This window comes from Alexandromys fortis, unplaced genomic scaffold, assembly GCF_014885135.2.
Source record: "Alexandromys fortis isolate MF-2015 unplaced genomic scaffold, M_Fortis_MF-2015_v1.1 scaffold_134, whole genome shotgun sequence".
NCBI lineage: Eukaryota > Metazoa > Chordata > Mammalia > Rodentia > Cricetidae > Alexandromys > Alexandromys fortis.
In genome coordinates this window covers 248,876-270,103 of record NW_026068007.1, presented here as the reverse complement: position 1 = coordinate 270,103, position 21,228 = coordinate 248,876, and the positions used below count along the sequence as shown (strand labels likewise).

General features: G+C 40.5%; 1 protein-coding gene across 5 annotated transcripts in view; it reads right to left on the bottom strand.

The window, feature by feature from the left end:
• LOC126513311 (utrophin) overlaps positions 1–21,228 on the bottom strand; it is a 346,673-nt gene that overhangs the window by 80,959 nt on the left and 244,486 nt on the right. For all 5 annotated transcript variants that reach the window (XM_050161608.1, XM_050161610.1, XM_050161611.1 and 2 more), the window contains 4 exons: positions 19,046–19,192; positions 16,302–16,380; positions 13,337–13,397; positions 1,906–1,967 (listed from right to left, as the gene is read on the bottom strand). In XM_050161608.1, coding sequence (XP_050017565.1) covers positions 1,906–1,967; positions 13,337–13,397; positions 16,302–16,380; positions 19,046–19,192 — 349 coding nt within the window. The remainder of the gene's footprint in view (positions 1–1,905; positions 1,968–13,336; positions 13,398–16,301; positions 16,381–19,045; positions 19,193–21,228) is intronic.

The following is a 21,228-nucleotide window of genomic DNA, read 5'->3' as shown; positions in this document are numbered from 1 at the left end:
GTCTGTTCACAATAAAAAAAAATCCTCCTAATCTCACATCATCTTATGAATACAATCAAATGATTGTTCACCCCTTACTGGGATACAAGGCAAGACAGTCTTCTGAAGAAAGCTTTTCTAAAAAAGTATTTTCAAGTAGGTGATGGGTTAGCCTCCTGCCCCACCCTGTGTTGAGTTGTTTGAACTGAAAGAGAAGACAAGAAAGGCCTGAGAGATAAGGGCTGACCTCCATTTCCCCCATCTCTTTCTCCTTTCTCCCCAAAAGCAAGTCACACACACACACACACACACACACACACACACACACACACAGAGAATCCGTTTCCATGGACAGACCATAGAAATTTGAAGACCTCTTTCTCAAAACAAGTCATAAAAACTGAGGTCACTCCGACCTTCGCCATCCTCTCTTGAAGCCGTTCATGTGGAATGTGTCCTGTGCTACCTACACTTGGAGGAGAAGGATGATACATGAAGAGGCTGGACAGATCCTAGGTACACCGGCTAAGCTGGCTTCTCCTTCAGTCGATTTGCCAGTAGAACATTTGGCTTAGCCTAATCAGACTTCTAACTGGCTTCACCACACCTATACAAGAGCATAGCGTTTTCTTGCTTTTCATCTTTTATAAGACAATGCTTTGACCCAATAATCTTGTACTGCTTTTCTACTTAATCTGCCCTGTGTTGCAGGGGTGTGAGCCATGACTCTCGGGGATCATGAGGATGGGGAAAGATTTCGTGACTTTCTACTCTACGGAGGAAAAGAAAAGGGGTGCAGTTAGTACTGGTCAGACTATCAGACTGACCACCCACAGGGTTTCTCCTTCACAGACATCTGCCCCCAGGATGGTCAGTTTTCTGTCAACTGCCAATCCATCTCTGCTCATAAGACTGTCCTTCTAGGCTCTGATACCCCCATCAATTTGCTTCTTCTGTTCTTTCATGGATCTAGTTAAAACAATCCTATAATCCACGTTCCTAGCTTGGAACCAGTGACTAGTACAATTTTTTCCTGCCTCCTAAAGACAGACTGGCAGGAAGAAATCTCAAAGATTATGATTTTTTTTCCTTTTGGTCTCTAAATGATGTAGCCGTGTTTTTTTTTTTCTCCCGCTTTTCTTTTGTAGTCCCAATGACCAAACAAGAGACCAGTGTCAAAGAGAAAAAAAAGAAGTGTGTGTGTCTGTTCTTGAAACTGGAAAGGGTGGGGCACAGGATGCTACTATCCTAGAGAATCCTTTGGAAATTCCCTCAGTTGCCCAAGGAGCAAACTTTCTAAACCACTGAAGAAAGTCCCTCAGTTTCCCAAGGAGTCAACTTGGACAGCTGGGTCAGCCTGAAGAAGGCGGTCTGAGTAATCAGCTGAAAGTCCCAGCCGACGGACAATTAGCCCAAGAGCAGAGCTCTTGCCTTCCTCTGTCAAAAGAAGGGCAGTTTATGACTTAAAAATCATACTAAGTAAGCTAATTTGACAAGAATCTCCCACAGAGAAAGCAAAAAGAGGATTTAAATCAGTAAATTTGAAATTATTAAATTGCTACTGTGTTTTCCTTTTCTTTAGCATGAAAAGCTGAACTATGAGTCAACATCAACACGAGGGAGGTGAGACCTATAACAATCACATTTCTTCTGGCAAATGAAGCCTTTTTGGCTGGTGCCTTTCCAAATCACATATTCTCTTAGGGAAAAAAGGCAATGCTTGCTCTGTGGGTTGACCTTAGGAGTTCAGCTGCCTTTCAATTCAGGACTCCTGTGGCAACCTGTCATGGCCCTATCTGGCCACGCCACAGCATGAGTCTTTCATCCATACAAGAAGAGGAGGTGAGACGCTGGATGTCTTTTTATGAATATACAGCCCTTGCCCCTGAAGGCCCACTCATCACTGTTAAATAAAGCAACACTCACCGAGGGATTGAAAGAGTTCAGTCATTTTGGGATGATCCCAACAGGTGGTCTGTGTTTGATGGCTGGAGGAAAACCAGAAATTTAAAGATAAACAACAGGCTTCAAAAGACAACATCGGCTAGTCTCCTAAAATCCCAAATAAATTTTCAAAATATACAAAATACCCATAATGAATCACTAGAAACCCAGTGCTCAGTTATTATTCAATATTCAAGGTATAAATAGTAGGGGCTGGGGAGATGGCTTAGAGGGTAAAGTGCTTGCCATACAAGTATAAGGATGAAAACCCAGACACCAAGTACCCATGAGTTCTGGGTGAGTTTGAAAAGCCACTTATAGCCCAGCACAGGTGACAGAGATGGAATTTCTGGAGGAAACTGGCAAGCTAGACTTTGGTGAGCTCTGGGTTCAAGTGAGAGATCCTGCCTCAATATATAAGGCCTGAAGAAGAATCAGGGAAGATACTTGACTTCCATACATGCAGACACACATACACACACACACACTCACACACACACTCATCTGTTCCCACATACATGGGAACACTCCGAAACACACATATCACATAGACACACGTACATATGAAAAACAATCTGGATAATCATTTTTATTTTGTGCAACTGTATTATAAAAAGACAGATAAAATTCTGCTCTCTCTCTCTCTCTCTCTCTCTCTCTCTCTCTCTCTCTCTCTCTCTCTCTATCTCTCTCTAAAAAATAATAACAGCTACAAGTCAAAACCCAGACATAAAGAATGACTACCAGGGACCCTTGAAGCTGAGCTGGGAGTGGCGAAATCAATGTGGGCTCCAGAATAATTTCGGGAGGCAGATGGTGACTTTCATTCGGAGCAAATGTTCTGACAGCAGAAGGGCTGTGAAGAGTTACCTACCGCATTATCAAGAGTTACTACCCTTTAAAAGCCCTAATCAAATTTCTCAAGGCCAGAGAAACGAAGACTAAATCTGAACATCATCTCCTCACCTGCCACCTACTGAGTCTCCCTTTTTTCAACCCTAGTGCTCGCTCTCCTCTCCCTATACATTCAGGTTTCTAGCCTCTCCTTACGTTGCTGTCCTTCTCTTGTCTCTTTAGTTCTACCCCTATCTTCCTAGCTTTAGTCAATAACCAGTCCTTCCATTTGTAGAAGTGGATAATTTTACATATGAGCCCTATTCTTTATTCAGAAAACATATCTTTATTTTGCTGCTATTATTCATATATTAGTTGGAAATCTTAAAGGAATAAGATGGTAGTAAAACAAATAATGGGTAGGGCTTAAACTAGGTATGTGTGTATATGTAAGTGTGTGTTTGTGTATGTGTGTGATGTAAGTAAGTGTGTGTGTGTGCATAAGTGTGTTGAGTTTAAATGCATATAACTTTGATGTATTATATTTAAAAATAGTTTACTGTCCCTTATCTAGGCCATAACAGAGTAATAATATCTAATAGTTCTCAAAAGACTTCTGAGATGAACCTTACTTCCTAAGAAACTGTTTAGTAGGCTACATGAAATTGCACAGTACGTAAGAGATGATATTAAAATATTCATAAAAACAAATTTAAGAGAAATCATTGCTTTTATAACCTATGCAATATATCAAAAAAGTAGTTTGCATTCCTGGGCAAAGAAAAGAACCATTGCTGTGTGTACTTGAGTAACAGAATACCGCGGTAATTCATAATGGGTCTCAATAAGTAAATAGTAGGTAAAATGTCCTGAGGATCTCAAGCAGAGTAAGTCTATAGTGGGAAGATGTTTTAGAACATGTTGGAAAGCTATCTGGCTGCTCTACTCTTAAGCTTAGCTCTAGTGCAAAGGAGCAAGTATGTCCACTTGACATGAATACCAGCAAAACTGCACTATCTTTTAACTACCCATACTACCATGGGCAAATGTAAGCTGTCTGGAAAAAAAAAAAATCATAGTACAGTCATCTTGTACTTGGCAGAAACTCATTTCTCAGCCACTAGTAAGAGATAAAGAATAGTTTGGTGAAAACATAGTATGATTCCTTGGTGCAACCATGGGCTGCCAATCTTCAGCGCCCAAGACTTAACAGTTATTTTTTTCTTTTAATTCAAGCAATTTGTGTCCTCATGAAAATACTACTGCAAAAATACATAACCCATCGCAATAAGACAAACCAAGACTCACGGGCCAAACTAAAGCTCCCAGCAATGCAGAGTTGGATAGCACACACTTGAAGTATTATGTATGCATTCTTTAGAACTACAGATGTGAACCTTCCCCTTGGACAACTCTGTGTGGCCACAAGGGCAAAATACCACTGGCCAGTCAGGCGAACAGTTGAGAATTCCAAAGCCTGCTGCTAATGGCTCTGTGCTGAAGGCACCAGGTCCTGGGAGCCGAGGGAGTGCACACATTTGGCAAACAGATGGAGGGAGGGGAAGGGAGTCTCCTTTGTGAATTCAGTACCAGTTGATTCATTAGGCAGAACTGCAAAGGCTTAAAGTAAACACAGCCTCTGGTTACAAATGGAAAAGCTGTGGTTTACAAAACAACAGCAAAAAAAAAAAAAAAAAAAAAAAAAAAAAAAAAAAAAAAAAAAAGGAGTAGACATGGGTGGTTTTTTTTTTTTTTTCTTTTCTTCCTTTTTAAGTACAGAAAGAGGGTCAGAACAAAATCTACACTAAACCTAAAGGCTGTAAGTATTTGAACAGCTGCACACTGCTTGGCGGGCAACTCCTGCCAAAATGCTTCCAGCTTGCCCAGAGCAAGCAACCAAAACAGAAGCAAGGTGGCATCTTCACTGAAAATAACAGTGCCCATCTTCCGAGCAGTCTGAAGGCTGGTGGGGAGAGGAGCTTTACTGCAGCCAGAGACACCACTGGGCCACACTGTAATGTGGCTACCAAAAATTCTACTTCAGAAACGCAACTGGTCCAGGAGGCTGACCCAGAACAAAATGAAAACTTAAAAATCCAAATGAATATTTAAGTTCAAGAATTTCATGAAGCACAGGCTAGTGAGAGCGGTGACCTCTTCTTACCGGGGTGTCCAGACATCTCCATTTTGCTACTGGAGGAGAAATAACAAAATTGTTGGAGCCTTTGGTGAGGAAAATTCTACTGGGTCCCCTGTGAAGCTTATGTTATTTCTGCACTATCTGAAATGCCGTAAACCGTATTCATCGGGGCATTCTTGTCCACAGGAATGCAAATCATGTCCCCTGAAATGCAATGATTATTACCCCACAGATACTGATGACCTTATCAACGTTGTTTCTCCTAGTAAACTCATCTTCATATCCCTTAACCTGCTCTACAGAGATGTGGCTCTCTGCCTTCTTGGGGTCTATTGTAACTTCTTCCTGACTCTCATACCAATTCGTTGTGAAAGGTGACCCAACAGACATGATGTCCAAACACTGACATATGGCCAAATAGTGCTAGCCTCTATCCAATGTCATGCTTCCATGATGGCTGTCGGTGACCATTTCACTCCAGTTATAAACATAAATGCTAGAGGTGGGTGAGCTGATTACAATCACTTGTTCTTTCTGTGCACAGAAAAGTCAAGACTTTGCTCCTTTTGAAGACTGTCAGCATGCGGGGACATGTGACAGACCTTCTTGAAGCTATACACTTTGGTATAATGACTGTAAGTGACAGTTTTACCCTGAGGTGCTGCAGCAGGGACAAGGCACAGTTTACACATCCCATACCTTTAATGAACTAGGTTAAGGAGGAGTAGAGTTTTCTATCTGCTACTATTGAGAATATAGAATTTCATAAGTCATAAACCACAGAAAATAAAATGCAAATCATGTAAGAAAGTATACAAACAAATGAAACACAAAAGTGCTGTTTTCTAATCCTGCAGAGGGGCCATGAACCAACCAACAGCATAGTCCACCTTTGTGGGTTTGTTTGTTAAATAAAAAGGAAAGAGACGGATTTCTGGGCAAACTACTGCTCTGGAAAGATGACTTTTAAGCCTCTTTGTCCTTAGTAGAATCCCTTCGCATTCCCCAGCTGAAAATGCAAACTGAATGGAAGGTCTTCCTCCTGTCCAAAACCTGAAGGGTCTAAATCTACCTACCTGCTACTCTCTATCCACTTTTATACCTGAACGGGATTCCCCAAGGTTTGTTGTTTACTTTTTTTCCTGATTATAAATAAAAGGCACACTGGAGCAAAAAAACGGAAGGAGACCGACTCATGACAAGCACAAACAGAAGAGGAGCAACTGCCCGTGCTGCCAGCGCCGGGACAACCACAGAGAAAGATTTCTTCTCTGCTGGGGGAAGAGGGAGATAAAGGGCTGATTCAGGATAAATGATATCAATCAATTAAGTAACAGGATATTATTCTAGTGAGCAAACTGTACTTTTCTATGTGTGTGGAGCTCAGTCCACATGGTGATGCTATTTGTGATTTAGATGGCTATGTTCACTGTTTTGCAGACGTGGGAGAGGAGAGTGGAAGCCACTCAGATAACTTGCCGGGGGGGGGGGGGGGGGGGGGGGGGGGGGGGGGGGGGGGGGGGCCAGGGGCCGGGAAGGAACGAGGCTCTGAGCACAGATGGTCTGATTTCAGCCTGAGTTCCTGATATGGAAGTGGATTTGCAGAATTAAGGTTTTTTAAACTATTTCTTGATGAGCCCATCCAGATTTGAGGCGGCAGTCCATCATTATAATCACCACAAGCACGTTTATCGCCCTGCCTTCCTTCTCACCCCTAGCAAAGCTCAGGCCTGGCTCTGCTCAATGACTTTGCTTCTCTGAACCGAAGCAGCTGTGGCTGAAAAGGATGGAGAAAAACTCTCTAGAGACAGACTACCGCGACTTTAAATATTTGATTCCAAGCCTCAGACCCCTGGCTGCTACTGCGAAGTGTACTAGTGTCCCTAAACTCCAAGGCAATAGCCCCCTTCCTGCCTCCTTCTCCTTTCCTGACGGAAAGGGGGTTCCATCCCCAATATTACCATGCTGCCTTTGTCTTGTACTTCATTGAAAGCTTAAAAACTGACCGATGAGGCTTCTCTCTCCTTGCTTCCAATTCCATGCCATTCCCTCCTCTGCCTGCCTTCCTTTTCCCACTTAACTGAAAATCACTGACATAGCAGTGGACAGTCCCCCCACCCACCCAAATGCTTTAAAAAAAAATGCACCGCATTGTCGGACTTCACAGTAAAACTTGTCTCTTCCAAAAAAAAAAAAATGCTATAGCCCTACACACACACACACACACACACACACACACACACACACACACACACACACCAAAAACTTTTTCTGCTAGCTCTCACCCCTTTCCCACTGCTCCACAAACCAGTCTGTTAGGCAACAGTTCTACCTCCTGCTGCCGGGTTATCTCCTCAATCCCCTTGCACCTGGCTTCTAACTTTCACTCTTATCAAAACTATCAACATGCCCCAAGGTGCCCAGTGGGAAGGCCCTATCTCTGGGGATAAGAAGTTTCCTAGCGAAGTTATGTAGTACATTAGAAGATAAGAAATGATAAGGAAAAAAATAGATAATAAACCTGATTAAGGTGAAACATAAGCTCTGGTCTTATTGTAACAGCCACTTTACACAGGCTTTATAAAGGTGGCCAGGGAATCCAGGAAGAGATCCCAGCCAATCAGCTTGACACAGGTGTCTACAGTACAAACCAAAAAAACTTTAAATGAAACCGATGCCTTCAGCCCAGAGTGACAGCAGTCAACTGGGTAATTTTGTCTCAAAGATCTAACCCAGTCAGGCGTGGGTGTTGGGAGCCAAACTTGGGTCCTTGGCAAGGGCAACACATACTCGTAGCCACTGAGCCATTCTTTACCTCTGATAAATTTTTAAACAGAAAATTCAAACTGAGATGGTGGTGTTATCACAAAGCAATGCTGCTAAGGAGTCTAGAAGTTTCTAAGCCAGCGTTCGTGCATAGGAATGTTAGGCAAGGCAATGGTGTTTTCAGAAACAGTCAGCTCTGTCTACATTAACCTGGATCTCAATTAACCAGGACAGTGGTGAATTTGCCAGATGCTTCCCTTGACAGCTTTTTGGTAGCCAGCTATATCGGACTGCCCGCTTGCCCACTGTTTGGTTCCCTAAGCTGGCCAAGGTGTGCTCATTGGTTTGAGGCTGCCTCCTAGCACAGGGGAAATTTAGTGATCCCAAGGTACTTAAATCCTTTCATAGAGCAACCCCCCATCAGTGGAGCTGGCCCAGTGAGTTTTAAATATTTATTTTCCATAGTGAGTCACAGACCATTTCTTAGGTAAAATAGATTTTCGCATTTTCTTGCACTTCGATTTTATTTATTTCTTTATCACTTAAAGTAAAATACACAAACTTGAACCTCTTGAAAGGTACTCAAAGTGTGTCCTGGGGGCTTCCACTTATAAATCTGGAGTCCAGGAATATAATCTGTGCTGTGGACAAGAGGAAGAGAGGAAAACTCCCATAGGGAGATTTCCAGAGAGAAGCAAACTTATCTCGCACTGTGCATCATTCCTTTGCTGGGGACTCCTTTGGTTCTGGTTTCAGTTTTCTAGAACCCTTAAAAGTAAACTGCCCCGACCATAAAGGTGCTGCTGGCGGATCAACACTTCCAGGAGCTTCCACTTTCATGTCTGGCTGGGTATTACGGCTTCCCATACAGTCCGTCTTCTTCACCCTTAGTTAGGCAAAAACCAGTGCTCTTGTACTGCCTAAGCTAGGTCCACAATTCCAAAAGAAATTCACGCTGATTCTCTCCTCTTCACTATGTAAGCAGTTTACCCAGGACAAACCTACAGAGCGCACGTAGATTAACTACATGAAGGAGCTAAAGAAAACTCACTCCTAAAACTGAATTTCTACTCTAATTTTCTACTACTCAATAGATTGGAGCAGGCAGAGAACACACTGCAGAGGTCAGGAAGGAACTCAAAGAGCCCTGGGAGATACCAAGAGAAAAACAGAAAACAGAAACACAGAGGGAGAGGTGACAGACTAAAGAAAATACTCAATGTGGATCTACTCACAGTTGGAGTAAGACAACAACAGGAAAGAAACACCAGTATGTGTGATGGTAGAGAAAGTTCGAGCTAACCCTTTAGCATAGTGAGGGGTATTTCAGAGCCAAGATCAAACTTGCCGAACTTAGAGAGTTAGGTGAGCTGCCACTGAACCGTCTTGGAAAAAAAAATAAACATTTGTTTTGGAAAGTCTCCTTTCTAGACAGCAAATACAGCTCAGAGATGCCCATCAATGTAAGACACAGCTGAGTATGGCTAACTTTTCCGCTCACCCAGGCTGTGTTCAAGGCTTGCTCCCTGAGGTTGCATTATAAGGAAGCTATAAAACCTTTAAGACCTGGGGCCTGGTGGGGCCTGGTGGGTCTGGCGGGACATCATTATGTATTTGGGAGCATGCTTTTGAAGTTCCTTTCTCTTCTCTTCCTATCTTTGGCTTCCTTGCTATGAGAAGAGGAGTTCAGGGGTTCTGCTCTTCCGCAGGCGTCTTCTGTGGCATGTCTCTTGTTAAAGGGCAACAAAGTATGAGGAACAACCAACCATGCCTTGGAACATGCAGAACTGTAAGGTAAAAGTAAACTTTTTCTCTTTTTTTTTCTTCCCCCTTTTCATTTTATGGACTGTGGTGGATTCGATGCAAATGGCCCCCATAGGCTCACCAGTAGTAGCACTATTAGGTGTGACCTTGTTGGAGGAAGTTTGTCACTGGGGGTGGGCTTTGAGGATTCAGAAGCTCAAACAAGGCCCAGTGGCTCCTTTGGTCTTCCTGCAGCCTGCCAATCTAGATGTAGAACTCAACTCCTTCACCATCACCACGTCTGTCTGCAAGCCTCAAAATGTCCCCTAACATGACAGTAATGAACTAACCTCTGAACTGTAAGCCAGCCCCAATCAAATGTTTTCCATATAAAAGCTGCTGTGATCATGGTGTTTTTTTCACAGCAACGGAAGCCCTAATTAATATATATATATTTTTCAATTATTTATGATATTATGATAACATTCTTCCCTCCAAAACTTTCCATATACCCCTCCCCACTCTCCTTCAAAATCATGGCCTCTTTTTCACTACTTTTTATTGCATGAAGCATATATGAATATACGCATACACATACACACATTCCTAAATATAAGCTGCTGAGTCTATATAATATCACTTGTATGTATTGTTTTCAATGCTGACTGTTTGGCACTGGACAATCAATTAGTATGCACGTTCTTCCCAGAAGAGGGCCAAGTCTCCCGCTCCCAGCTTTCCTCAGTTGCCCATAGTTCTTTGTGTAGGGTTGAGGCAATGTGCATTTTCCCCCATCCTCCTTGGCATGCCCATTGGTTTCATCCTTGTTCAGCTCATGTTTGGGCAGACATGTTGGTTAGACTTTATGGGTGTATCTTCTAATGTTACTAGGAGACACAGTCTCACAACAAACTCCCTGATCCCTTGGCTGTTACAATCTTTCCACCCGCTCTTCTGCAATGTTCTCTGAGCCTTAGGTGAGGGAGTGTTTGTAGATATATCCACTGGGACTGGGCTTCAGGACTCTGCAGTTTGATTTGGCTTTATGGGCTTATTTATTTCATCTCAGGCATTCCTTCCTGCGACCGAAACCTGACTAACACAGGCATTAACAAAGATTCATGCCACCTAGACATGTCCTTACATTTCAGATCTATATCCTGCCGCTCTTAAAAACATGTCACTCACTGCAGAGCACTTCAAAATGTTAATAAAGAACCACCTTGATTTGCATAATACATATTTTAATTAACCTATACAATTAAGATACAAACTATAAATAACTTTAATTTGACTTATCCTTTCAAGTCCTCTTGCTGTACTCCAGCATTCTATGTATTAAAATGTAAAGTTAAAGTTTCCACTTGGATACTATTTTCTGTTGGCTGAATTAATTCACTCAATTTGCCCCAGGAAATTCTAATACTGTGACAATAACGCTAAATAGGTTTTTAACATTTTTCTTCTCCTTATTTGTACAGGCATGCAAAGGAAAGTACACATTAAAAGCTTTTCGTTTATCATTTACTTGCTTATGAGTTTATCTGAGGATTAAATTTGGCTTTCATAATAATTCTAAAATACTGGCTCCTTAACTCTACCTCCCAAGTTTAATGCTCCCTTTTCTATGGGGAAATGAACTAAAAAGCTGTGTAACTGGGTAACTAATGAAAAAATGCCAGGTAAATGTGTTTCACAAAGTAGGAGAATTTGTTCTAAATTGTGAAAACCTTGAAAGGCGTTTAACACTAAATCTACATATATTTAAGAAAAGGAGCCATTCTCTAGTGGACAGTTACAGACCCATGCTCATAAAGGACAACCTGAGTCACCAAGTACAAACGAAAAGAACACAGAAAGACATAAAAAGAAGATAAGAAACCGGTGTTGGTAGAAGGGGATTGATGGAGGTGGGAAGAGGTTAAGAGAGAATTGGGAGATGAAAATGGCCAGAATGCACGTGTGAGAGTGCAAATAATTACTAAAAATAAATAAATAAATAAATAAAATAAAGAAATTCCGATATGTACTAAAGAAGCAACACATGATAGGAAGGTTTGCTCCTCAAGAACATCATTAAAGAATTGCCACTGCTGCATTTTATATTATTTTTCCAGTGTTGGTTATGGCCAAACAAGATGTCAGATAACCTAACTTTTCTCCTCCATATTTTCTCTCTGTAAGAACTGAGTCTGAGCCAGAATAATCTCCCACCAGATCCCAATATAAACTCTTGGGTTAGAGGAAGTCTAACCACTACTTAATTCTTGGTGATATGGACAAACAGAAATTCTTCAGCTAACAGCAGTATTTATACTAAAGGTGAGCTATAGCAATCCGCCTCCTACCCTACACACTGAGTAAGATATTTCCTATTATCTTTATCCAATGAAAACAAACTCATTTATACTATATCAGTCTTACATTAAAAAAAATAAAATCTGATTATAGAGGACTCCAATTCATTAATTAACTCTAATCAATCTTTATGCGATTCTAAGACGTGGCACTGTGTATATACCCATTTTCTAATGCTAGCACACAAAAACTTCCAAAGGCTGGCATTGAGTCTGGCATGGATGTGTTCCCCTCCGGGAGGTCTACAGGGACCCCACTCCGTCCTTTCCAGCCTCTTGACAGCATCCATATTCCAGGATTACGTTTCTCCTATTCCATCTTCAATGCTGCATCTGTAATTTCCTAAGTCTGGCCTCTCCTCGCCGCACTCTTCCCTTTCAAAAGCCTCCATGATGTTACTGACTCTATCAGGATAATCTGCCTATGGTGATCTACATTCTGGAGACTACCCAGCTGAGCAACCTAACATATTCCGTGTTTCAGGATTTTAAGATTGGACATCTTTAAAGGAATTACATTCTCATAAAGCAATCTAACAATATTGTTTAATATATTTTTATAGATGATGACAATCAAGTTTGTTTTTAAAAAGAGGATAGATTTTAGGATAGAAGGAAAGGTACATTAAGAAGCACAATCCCATTAATACTGTCTTCACAAGCTTTTACAAAAGAAAAATCCGACAAGTCAATTAGAGCTGGCATAGGGCTTCAAGGGACCACACTCTGTTTCAGGCACGATATAAAGAAAATTTGGTAAAGAAATTTTTATCCTGCTTGCCCAAGGCCACACAGCTAATGTGAGCCAGAGCTGTCTTCTGATACTCGGTGCACACACTCAGAATTACAATCTGGTTCTCCTTACACATAATAGGGTCGATGACAATGCTTAGTGCTAGATTGCATTGTAAATCAACGGCTTCCCTAACTTACACTTCTAGGGATAATAGTAGCAATTTATCATTCCAGTCTGTGACAAAATACAGAGTAAGCTGAGGATCGGCGTCATAAGATGGCGAGTAAACTAGAAAGGATTCAGAAAACGGGACAAAAGAAGAAACAGAAAAGAGAAACTAGGTTGAAAAAAAATATTATGATGATGATGAGGTGGATGAGGAGGAGGAAGGTTGATAACTGTGGTGACAGAACAGTGACTCAGTTACCTTTTCCCAAGGCCAGGAAAACCTAATGAAAAACAACACTATGATTTTGAAGCTAATTTCTTGCCAATGGTAATCATGCATAGCTTCCTCTAGGTAACAGGGTTAAATTCTGTTTTTAAAAGTACAAGGAGCTGGGTTTGGTGATACACATCTTTAATTTCAGCACTTGAGAGGCAGAGGCTGGGTGACTCTCCCTGAGTTCAAAGCCCATCTGGTCTACAAAACATGTTCCAGAACAGATAGGACTACATAGTGAGACCTTATCTCAAAACAACGATCACAACCACCACCACCACCACAACAACAAATCTCAATAAAAACAAAACAAGTTTCAGGGGAGGAAGAGTTCTTAAGCTATTTGGTAAAAACTTATTTTCTTGGCACTTACAGAAGAACTGCAATCAACTTACTTGATGTAATAGGGCACTTTATTATGCGAAATGGATCGTTGCCAGGGCAGCTGGACAGAAGCTGAGGAAACAAAGGAAAGTTATTGGAAGCAGCAAGTCTTACACCTTAATACAAAACAACTGAACACGTTTCAAAGCAGATGAGAGCGCTGCTCTGGGCCTAAGCTGGATTCCTGCAATTAGGAAAACCTCGAGGCCAAACAGAACAGCTTTAAAGATTCATGTGAGTGAGGAAAGAACCAAGACACTCAACTTCCAGAGGCGATGCTGTCGGAACCTGTTGATAGAAACACTCTCACAGAATCCGGTTATTGTTCATAACCATTACAGCACAGAGCTCAGTGCCATCTGCAAACTGCGCTGCTATATACTGAATATTCAGATTAAAACCCATAATTCTCAAGACTGAATTTCTAGATCACTAATAATATTCTTCAACTTGTACCATATTCATATGCATAGCTATTAAGAACAGATGGTACTCAATAATAAGCTTTTATAAAGAAAACTTAACATAAAAATAGGCGAGGGTATTTATGAGCCAAGCCAATTCTCTTAGAAGTCTATTAGACACTTATTTTCATCTGCGTTATACAGAAAACAAGCTTCCATGTTTGTAGTAGAAATCATTATGGTTGGGATGCTCTGCCTTTTAATGGAAATACTTCATTTTTCACAATTCTGTTTATTGACTACTTGTAAAAATACATGACTGTCTTAGTAAATCAAGTATTTAAAAACTTATTAAGTAGAATATCCCACATGACTTCAGAGCCAGAGGAATTCTGCTAAGCAAGCTATCAGGAAAACCGAAATAAAATTTTGCAAGTATCACTAGACATCACGTAGACGTGTGTCACCATTTTTTTTTTTTTCTTAATTCCTTGGCACATTGATACCTTACATTCTAAACTTTGCCAAACTTTTCCGGTCCATATTTTATTTTTAAAAAGGCAGCAAGATCCACACGCTGACTCTGAATTCGATAAAGAGGAAGCTTAGTATACACAGACGAAAATAACAGTCCTAAGTATACCTAGTAAATCAGTGGTACAGTTCAGACACAACCTTTCCAAACACTAATTCAGCAAACTGCCTCCTTAACATTGGCTCCCGTCTCGATGAAAGGCAAGCACTCATGTTTCTGTGTCCGTGGAAGTTCACAAATGGGCATGGAAAGGAGGAGTCGGGTATACTAGATTTCTCTGGAGAGTCGGCCTCAGTTTAGTGTTGGCTCCAGGCTAACAGGTCAGGTTTTATTATGTGCCTCAAGGAACAGGCTTCTTTAGTAACCATGGATAAAGGCCAAGGAACACAATCAAGCCGAAGACTCTAAGCAGCAAGGGAGAAGAATTATTAAATATACTAATTGGAATTGCACTCACACGTCTTCGTGTATTTAATAATTATTGATTCGAACAAGCAAGCTTCTTGGACTGTCAGCTGCTAAACACTGAAAGGTCATGTGCTTTGCACCACAAAGTGTATGCCAGTCCTACAGCACTTCCTGTCTTCAGGGCCCTGGCTAGATTTCCATGGGAGAGGTGGCCAGGTGAAAAGTTAGGGCTTCATCAATATTAACAGCTAACCGATCATTTGAACGAGAAAGAGAATCTCAATTATTTACAAATTCCTCATTAATTTGGTCTTGGTATATTCATAGGATATAGAAATTATAATACTTACTATCTAATGAGTATAATAAACACCTATTTATTTCAACAATAATGACATCCATATGTTAATCATTTTTAAAAAAAATCTATCCCTACCCACTACAAAGGACTGTACATTACTCAGATACCAACACCAACAGACTCAGTTTAGGAACTGAATATGTGTGTGTGTGTGTGTTAGTTAGGGGACAGAAAATGATTCATTAAACTTCTCAAGAATGTGAAAGCAAACTCTGACCTTTGGTTCAGGTTCCTAGTTTTGTCTCAGTGACAAAAATAAAATAAAATAAAATAAAATAAAATAAAATAAAATAAAATAGCAATGGAATCAACTTAGTCAAGAGACATGGACTTCAACTTCACCATTCTCTATGGTTCTAGATAAAATAAAGTTACCAAAATTGAGAAATACCCTTGGCCTTAAGCTTAAAATTTATTTAGATAGAATTAAATTACACAACTTGTTTTCTTCCATATACTTGCCATAGGAAATAAAAGGAAAGGCATTAATATGTGCTAAAAGCATCTGTGCCAAGATGTGGGTTGGCTGCTTTGTATAATTTGACAGACTTTTGCATTTAATTTTTGAGGCCATCTGAGTAAAGAGGAATGCAGAGACCAAGGAATTAACTTTCAAAAAATCCTCAGGTCTGGTAAAAGACAGAATTTATACTCAATCCGGGAGTTTCAAAATTCAACATTCTTAAATATCCTTAGTGGTAAATGATAAATAAGATAGGGTTCGAAATTATTTATTTAAATCCTCATGAAGTGTGCATAAAATTAAAAATTCCACTTAGAGGATGCTCCATTAACTGTCTATATGCAACACTCAATCTGTAACATCTGCCCACAAGAAAGGCTTGCACACAAATACCATAAGCCTAGTAATCCAAAATTTCCTCATTTAAGGTTCTGTATGTTAGCAATTTAAGATGCACATGCAGCTCAAAAAAAATAAGCATATTTTTTGTAAATGGCAGAAAACTAATTCAAAATCTTAAAGAATAAATTTTTGGCATGAAAAAATCCATAACCTTTGCATGATCAAGCAATGATATTATACCATATTAGTTATCATAAACAATGTTTACATGAGAACATATATCTCAAGACAAATTTGCATACTGCATTACAGAAGCAGCACATAATATTTTATGAATATCTTCTCTTAAACACATTTTTATTCTAATTATAGTTATGTCAAAGAATATAGCTTCTTGGGCAGAACCAAAGGAATTTGCTAATACTTTTAATTGACAAGTTCACTCAAAGTTATTCATACTTACTAGACAGAAAGTGTTGGGAAGATGGCCCAAAGTCTCTGTGGGCTTCCTGGAGCTGTTTAAGGCGATCGTCCACGGAAACCTGCACACATGCACAAGTCTGGTGAACTTATTGACTTTAAGACAATGGTTTTCATAGTATCTTCGGTTTAATTACTGCATCAAGTGATGCTGTTGCTCAATCGATTCATATTGCTTGGGCAGAATCCCCCTCTTTGTTTCTTACTAATGCGGAGGGTTGGGGTGTGTGTGTGTGTGTGTGTGAAAATCAACTTCTGACATCAAATAGTGGTAACGAAAGCCAGACCTACTTCTAAACTATTTACATGAATTTTAAATCTATAAATAATCTCATTGACTAAACATTATTATGGTCATCATTTTAGATATAAAGAAACTGAGACACAAGGAGGTTCCCTCAGGCTACAACTAATCAAAACCACTTGAATACCTTGGCCATCTGGGGCCAGATCTATGCTTTAAAACGTTTCAATTTCATTTCCCCTCAGGAAGAGTGCTTCTAGGCAGCTTAGGTTAAGATGTGGCCATGCGGAGGGCCCATCCCTATCCCTTTTTTGTAAGAAAGATAGTAAAAAGTGCCAGAGTGTGTGAAACAAAATGAAGCTTTAAGGAAAAGACATAAACGGATGGAGAATGGGGTGACAGGCATTTAGATAGATGATAGAAGTATTGATGTAGATAGATACGAGAGATAGAAACAGGAAGAAGGGTGTGAGATGTCTTCTGACTTTCCTACAAGCTTGCACCTGGTGATCCCTATCAAGAGAAGAGTCCCTCAGCATCCCTTATGGTAGCTGCAATGTGTGTTACTACCTTCTATATATGTTAGTACGCATTCTATGGTTAGTCTGCCGCGCATTACAAACACACAGCTTTGATGCCATGAAACCAGATGCAGACCAACAAACAGTTGCACACAGCCTTCTGACATTTCCATTTCCTTTCCCCTGGTATTTGTCTCGGCAATGCTGGTGAGCTGTTCCATTTGGATGGGCAATTTCATTTCCAGCTCCCTGTAAATAATACCTGCATTTGTCTAGCTCACTGGGCAGCTCAGGTTTCTCCTGGGTAGTTACATGAATTGCACCAGAATAGACTTTATTCATTATGACAAATACTCAAATGTCATATTTTATGAGCAAGTAAGCTGCTGGTCCTGAAATTTAACAGCACTGACTGCTAGGATGGATTTCTCTTCCTATCCATGACTTATGCTTAAACTCTAGTAACTACCAGGATCAAAGATAAGGCTGGGAGAATGAACGCTTCCCTTCAAATATACCATGTTGTCTGCCGTCTTTAGAGATGGCGATAACAGAGGCAAGGCTGAAAGGAAATCAAGAAAGACCGGATGAGAAATCTTCAAATAAGTATAATGGAAGATAATGATGCAGAGGAATGAGCAGAAGAAAAGAGAAGGAAGTTCAAACATTTCTCTGAACACTTACAAATTTAATATGATTTGCCTGACTAGTCCCAGATTATTGACATTCTTCACAATAATAGGAAAGACTGTCAAATATTGAATATTCACATCTCGGATCTTCAGTTTCATTAAGAAATTAAGTACCATTAAATTAAAAAAATATTCAGGAGTGAGCGTGGGACCCAGGTGTGATGGTGCAACTTTTTGGTTCTTTCCTTCTGCCGTGTGGGTTATTGGTAGCAAATTTCAGTTTGTGAGCAAATGGATTTACCTACTAAGCTACCTCATTGGGCATTTTGATGTTGGGATTAGTACAAAAAAAACCCATATTATTAATTAAAATGTATCATACTTTTAAAATAAAATGAAATCGTACATTTGGCCTATTAGGAGTCATATTTTAGAGAAATTTGTCAGAATTATTTACTGTCACTCCCTAGCCATACCAACCCTTGCTAATGTTCAGCAGAAAGGCAAAGTTGTTCTGGTTCCTAGCAAGTGGATACTGAATGCATCATAGATCCTTTGTACCATGGACGCCTGCCTGGCATGGACAGTAGTCAGCCAGTGCTCATTCCTGGGAACACTAGTGAGTCCTGGCTCAGTTAAATCTGGAGTCTACAAGCCTGGAGTCTACAAGCAAGCCATTGAAACAATTGCCTTTGGGAAGGTCAGTTCTAGGAGCTAGGGTACGGGTGTGCTTTCTGTAAAGACGCAGAAAGTCCCTGAACAGTGAGCAATATGTCAAGAAAGGACAAAAACTTTGTAACCTTCCAAAAGAAATGGAATACACAATAAAGGTAATAAAATGTTTCCTGAACAAGCCACTATAGGACAAATACTTCTGTGGTAGACTATAGGTCCAATTTCCACAACTCCTTGAATTTTGTATAATTTTCTATAAGTATCATATAGAAAGTATATATAAATTATGCTAAAAATCCATAGTCATGAGTGAATGATGCCCTTGGATTCAAGACGTAGAAAGACAAATACGTGATGTGATGCTTGTTAAATTCATTATCAAATACTTAAATATTTATCAAATACTAAATTGAAGAGAAAGAAGAGACAATATATGTGTTAAAAGTGAAGTGTGTTTCAAAGACCATCCAAGGCCTTCAGTCTGTGCACATTCTACAGAATGGCCTCCACATCAAAAAAATTTGCATATAAAAAGAATTGGCATATAAGGAAACTAAGTGCAAATCAACAATTGCACAGCCTCCTGACATTTCCAGCGCCCTTCCTCGTCCTTTAGGCAGTGTCAGATAGCATTCTGAAGGGGCTAAGCTGGTACCTGGAGAAGTTTCCATCGCATATTAAGGTCATCCAGCTGGCGAGACATCTTTAGAGATGGATGCAGGTCAAGTGGAGACAGCTGACTGGACAGATCATTCATTGTTTTAACTTTTAGGTTGATTGGTGCAATTTCTTCTCTAAATGCCTGGTAGAAAAGAGATGTTTTAAAATGTCACTGGAGGAGACTAACAAAAGTCAGGGTTGCCATCTTCCTACCAAAGACGAAGGCTATTGTGAGGCCTCTTGACAACAGTTGGCTAGATCAGGCCTTTAATAAACCATATATCCAGATACTCCCCAAGTATCTAAGTGTGTGTGTAAAGAGAAAACTCAAGATGCAAACTCATCTGAGCAGCTAAGCATTTCTGTCTAGCCTCTCTTATGTACAGAGTACCGCCCACTCTATTGTTGCTAGACTTGATTCTAATTTACTTTTATACTTTCTTCATTGTTTCTATCATAACATGGCTGCCTTACTCCCTTTTATTCACCCAATGCAACAAGTTGCTTGAACTCAGTCACGCTTAGGTTAGGCGGCCAATGAGAAGAGCATTTCTCATTACCGAGCTATGGTTATTAGATACTGGAGAGGAGAATTCTGTGGCCCGCATCCTGCTGTGATCACAGTCTCTGCCCTGGAGGACCAGGAAAAGCAGAGCACAATGGAAAAGCTATGGATGAGTCTCAGAACTGAACTGTGATCTCTGGGTACAGCGCAGACAGGTAAAAGCTGTATACCCTGGGAAGCATTTGAAGAGTGACCACCGGTCCATGCGACACACAAAATGATATAGTTATTATTCTATTTTCTCTACAGAATCCCACCTGTCTAAAGCAATGGTTCACCTTCTCTGACAAAGTCTTTGCCTAGTCTATCTAAACCCTTAAATGACTCAGCTAGGGCATTTACCTCTGTGCAGCCTTGCCTGGAGGCCCCTTCCTTGCACCAGTGGGACTTCCTGCTTGGTGTCTCCAGCCCAAGCATGACCTTCAACTAGCACGTGTCAAAACACACAAACCAAGTGTCATGGCAGGGCTGTTCCGACTGCTCAGAGCCATCCCAAAGCCACGGCTAGACAGCTCAGATTTCAGTTCTTTACCACTGTTAGCATTTACAGTCTTCCTGTCCCAAGGAAACTGTTGGAGAAGTGACACTTCCCTACATTCAGCACACACGCACGCGCGTGCACACAGACACACATACTAGCACATGCTACAGTATTCATCAGGCTTCTTTCTGATATTACAATAAAGAACAAAATCTACCTTTGCTATTCTGTCTTAGGTCAGATTTTTAGGACCAAACGACAAGTCTAAGAGGGAAGAGATAAAATTTTGCCTCCCCCACAATCTGTCCTGAATCATAATGGTTACTAAGATCCAATATCCAGGAATCGTTGGTTGTTTTTTTTTTTTCAAAAATAAATCAGAGAATATACTTTAGTGTTTTAAAATTCTTGACCATGTCCAAAGGTAGGTGGCTAAGTCCAAAGGAGGGGCGAAGAACAAACTACCGGAAGAGATCTGGAGCCTGAAACCAGCATGGTAGATCAAGGTGTGAGAGACAGCAGTATATGGATGATGTTTGAATCCATGGATGTCAACAGGTGTTTGGTAAGATCTACCTCCAACCTCAGCAGATACCAATGTATCAAAAGAAGACACAAGAAAGGGAGCACTGAAAGCCATGTGACCTGCTACAATATGGAAGGGAAAGAATTTGACTTGCAGGGTTTTTTTTTTCCTGTCCCTATTGATTTTGGACATCCAAATATGGCCCAATGGGTCATGCAGACAGATGTACAAATCCAGTTGGCAGACATGAAGTCACACAGTTACAGGTCTGGCGGGTGCAAAGAATTAACAATGAACACAGATGGGGACAGAGTGTAGTGTGTGTTAGGGCAGGACTGGGAGCATTTCCACATGGACTCCGAAGAAATCCAGATTCCCTCAGAGACAGCGGGGCACAAATGCCAGAATTCAAGTGTCTCTAGGGTTCTTAACCAACGCTTTCAGCTCGATAGAGTAATATAATACTCTCTTCCATGGTTACCTGCAAAGACCCAAAAACTGGATCCAGGTTTTAAAATCTACATCCTTTTAGTCTCGAGGTATTAAAGATTAAGATTAACATGCTATTTAATAGTTTTATAATTTTAAAATAATACCCAGTTTTAT